At 39.5% G+C, this 3,400-nt stretch overlaps 1 protein-coding gene across 1 annotated transcript; it reads right to left on the bottom strand.

Moving 5' to 3' along the window:
* Positions 1–2,048: 2,048 nt before the first annotated feature.
* Positions 2,049–3,190, bottom strand: LOC131686889 (pancreatic lipase-related protein 2-like). Its single transcript, XM_058970893.1, has 4 exons — positions 3,147–3,190; positions 2,696–3,078; positions 2,294–2,633; positions 2,049–2,181 (listed from the first exon to the last, which is right to left on the bottom strand). The coding sequence occupies exons 1-4, from the start codon at positions 3,188–3,190 to the stop codon at positions 2,103–2,105; spliced, it is 846 nt and encodes a 281-aa protein (XP_058826876.1). The 3' UTR covers positions 2,049–2,102.
* Positions 3,191–3,400: the final 210 nt, after the last annotated feature.

The following is a 3,400-nucleotide window of genomic DNA, read 5'->3' as shown; positions in this document are numbered from 1 at the left end:
TTCAAAGCAGCGTGCACTCAGTGCACCAGCGCGACTGCCACAAGGTTAACGGAAGATCCCAGACTCATCACCATTTCCACGCAGACTAAAATACATAACACTATGAGAAAATTCATCCCTAAAATGTCAATCCGCTAATTTTTCCAGAGCACTAGCTCCTCCTTTTATGCACGGTCCCATACATTTGCTTGTCGGTCATCCCTCGGGCCTGGTAACAATTTTTCACTAGTGGTCTATCCTCAGCTTACTTGTGCATATGCCAGAGGCGGCCTTATCGCGAATACTATCACAGCCTCAACCAAAACTATATTTAAAATAACCGTTATATTAGACGAAGCATTGTTTTCGAGTGTTATGTCTGTTGGTCTGTGATTTCCATAAGCACCACGATGAGTATGCAATACATTGATTCAAGATTTGTCACAATCAGGCCTCTAGAAAACATAATTTTATTTAAAATTTTAGAGGATGTAACTTGTTTAGATTTAGAAATATTTAAATTACATGGCATTTAAAAAACCAAAAGTGGTTTGATTGAAATGGAAGATACAAAAGGTTTAAAACTAACTAAAAATGCAAAAATGGTGTAAGCTCAAACGATAGACATTGAAAAATGTGAATTTAATTTGATTTGTTTGAGCACTCTGGAAAATTTTTCATTTTCAGAAATGAGTCGACACCCTGTTACTGCCGAGTTCAGTCACAGAAGGTTGCTCTGTAGCTAAAAAGCTGATGGTCTGTTATACACGCAAGATGCTGATTCAAAAAAGTGACTCCGTTATGCGCAAAATTCCAGTGATTGCAATGATAATGTGAAAGCACAGACTAACAGACATAACACTCGAAAACAATGCTTCGTACGCTTTAACCAAATACAAATAATTTGTATTTGCTTTAACGGTCATTTCAAACATATTTGTAGTTGGTATTGTGATCGCATTTGATATTATAGCGCCGCTGACATATAAACAAACATATGGGTGAAAGAACATTAGTGAAAAATATTTCCTATGTCTAGTGTTCCGGGAAAATTGCCGTATCGATATTCTTAGCGGAATTCCCTCATAGTGTTATGTCTGTGTTTATAAGTTCAAAACACAGCAGAATTGGTTTCGGTCTTGATTGAAACGTCCCGGGCATAGTTATAGATGCCAGGCCTTCGTGAGACCTTAAAAAGTAAAGTCTGGAGGGGTTTGTTTTTGTAGATTTGTTTGTTGACGTTCCCAAATGTGAGGAAGACCTGAATCATTTGACCACGTCAGCAAAACTCTTGCCAGACAATGAATTTTTGGCTATCAAGTAAACTTTATATACGTATATTCCAAACCGTTCTTTTTTTGCTGAAAATAAATTGAATCGAAATGTTCAATCGATGCGTTTCCTGACGCTACTTCCTTCCGATTGTTGTCTGAAGCTCTTGCAGCATTTTGAGCACATGGAATACCAATCAATGTACGAACTGCTCTGCTAACAATGTCAATATACAGCCTTATACTACGTTCACACTACGAGTTAAAACGTGTTGTTTTAACGCTATCTTGATGGCGTTTTTCTTGTTGCCAATTATTAAAAAACATAGTATTATTCTGCATTACGGCGGATCAGATTTTCGAACGAATGTGGTTCGATCGAAGTAGGCTCCCATTTGGTTTGGCTGTCGTTCTTGAGAATACAAATCACATTCCTTCGAAAAAGCGATCCGCCGTAATGTAGAATAAGACTGATAAACTTGGCACCATAAACGACTTTTAATTCAAATTTTTGCCGTTTACTAACGCGCTTAAGAGTTACAAATATTTGAACGCCCCTATTTTTTTTCGAATACAGACTTTTGTATGTATCCCGGCGCTCTTGGCCCTGACCCCAAGGTAAATGTTTTTGGACTACTTCAATTGTATTATTCAATTCATTTTCCAAAATTTGTAGACACTTTAACATCCATCTATTGGGTGGAACACTGGCTGATATAAAATCATATGTCGGTTAAGAAAACTACTCATCAAAATAGTGTCTATTTCTTTATCCGGTTTTTACACTAGGTTTTTTAAGCGACTCTTCCGACTTTTTTTTTAACTCAATTGAAACATAGGTTGTAGTACCAATCAAATTTCGTTCGTATCCTCAATCTCGTTATAGGGGAAGGCATTTGTGGTCGAAGCAAACAAATCTCCATTTACTCCACTGCAAGGAAAAACAAGCGCAAGTGTGGGTGATACTTGGTATGAAAAAGATTTCCCTTCCTCAATGCCCAAAGAGAATATTTTACATAACCATGCAGTAGGTAGCAATTTACCTTTCCACATCGGTGAAGTACCCCATCCGAAATCCGGGTGGCCATTTTCTAACGGCTCTAAATGAAAAGCACTCGTTCGGTTTTCGAATGGCTCGAAATTCGTTACTGAAAGCACTGTTGTAGAAATACGGACACAAACCATGGGAACCTTTCGGATACGCACCGGCAGCAGGTTGATCGCGGCCACAGTTTCCCATGTTCCAATCTTGATGGCATTCCCGTCGAAACGTACCGATATCGCTGCTGGTGTGAATACACTGCACGTTGCGTGCAGCCTGTTGCGGATTTTGTACAGAGGTTGTCGTATCCGAATCGAAACCTGGACCGGCTGGTTCACACACTGGGGGAAATGATTAAACATTAGTATTTACATAAATCTGAATTTTCGCTATCTGTTAATACCATCTATCCGTTCAAGCCTTTTGGCTCCAAATCTACGACCTGCCTCCATAGCTGCTTGTGCGCCGAAACTGAATCCGAATAGAAACCCGTTCCTCGGATGAAATCCCTTGGAATCCAAGACGTGCAACTTTTGAACTAAATTCTCAACGATCAAGTTAAAGTGCGGTACCAGCCCGGTAAAATAATCGTCTGTAACGGAAAATATGCTATAATCCATACAGATGAGGCAGCCGCCTCGATGAGCCGTAAGATTGGACAGCATATCCACAATCCAATCGGTGCTGCAAGTCTCGTTCCAACCGTGCACTATTATTGCATACCTCTCGCCACTTTCGCAGTTGTAGTCTTCGAAAAATATGCTATCACTTGGCTTATCCTCGAATCTAGCAAATTATTGATGAAATTTTGATTAGTTACCATAAAATTTCAAAATTAAAGAACAGTTCACAACTTTCCACTACTAACTGCACTGAAAGCGTAGCCGGCTAAGGTCATGGCCAAAGCACAAACGATCCAGAATTTCGTATGCACCATCATCATCCAAGTTCACACACCGCTTACTGAACTGTCAACATGCGTGTTTCGAGTGTAATGGTCTTTATATAGTCCCATTTGTGGATGAAACCCTCCAAAAATGTTCTGTTTGACCCAAATCGGGTTCCACCTGGTGAGTGAAGTTTATCTCTCTTGAAAACTGGTTATAAA

Source organism: Topomyia yanbarensis, chromosome 3 (assembly GCF_030247195.1).
Source record: "Topomyia yanbarensis strain Yona2022 chromosome 3, ASM3024719v1, whole genome shotgun sequence".
Taxonomy (NCBI): Eukaryota; Metazoa; Arthropoda; class Insecta; order Diptera; family Culicidae; genus Topomyia; species Topomyia yanbarensis.
The sequence above is the reverse complement of the archived record's forward strand: the minus strand, read 5'-3'. Positions and strand labels throughout refer to the sequence as shown.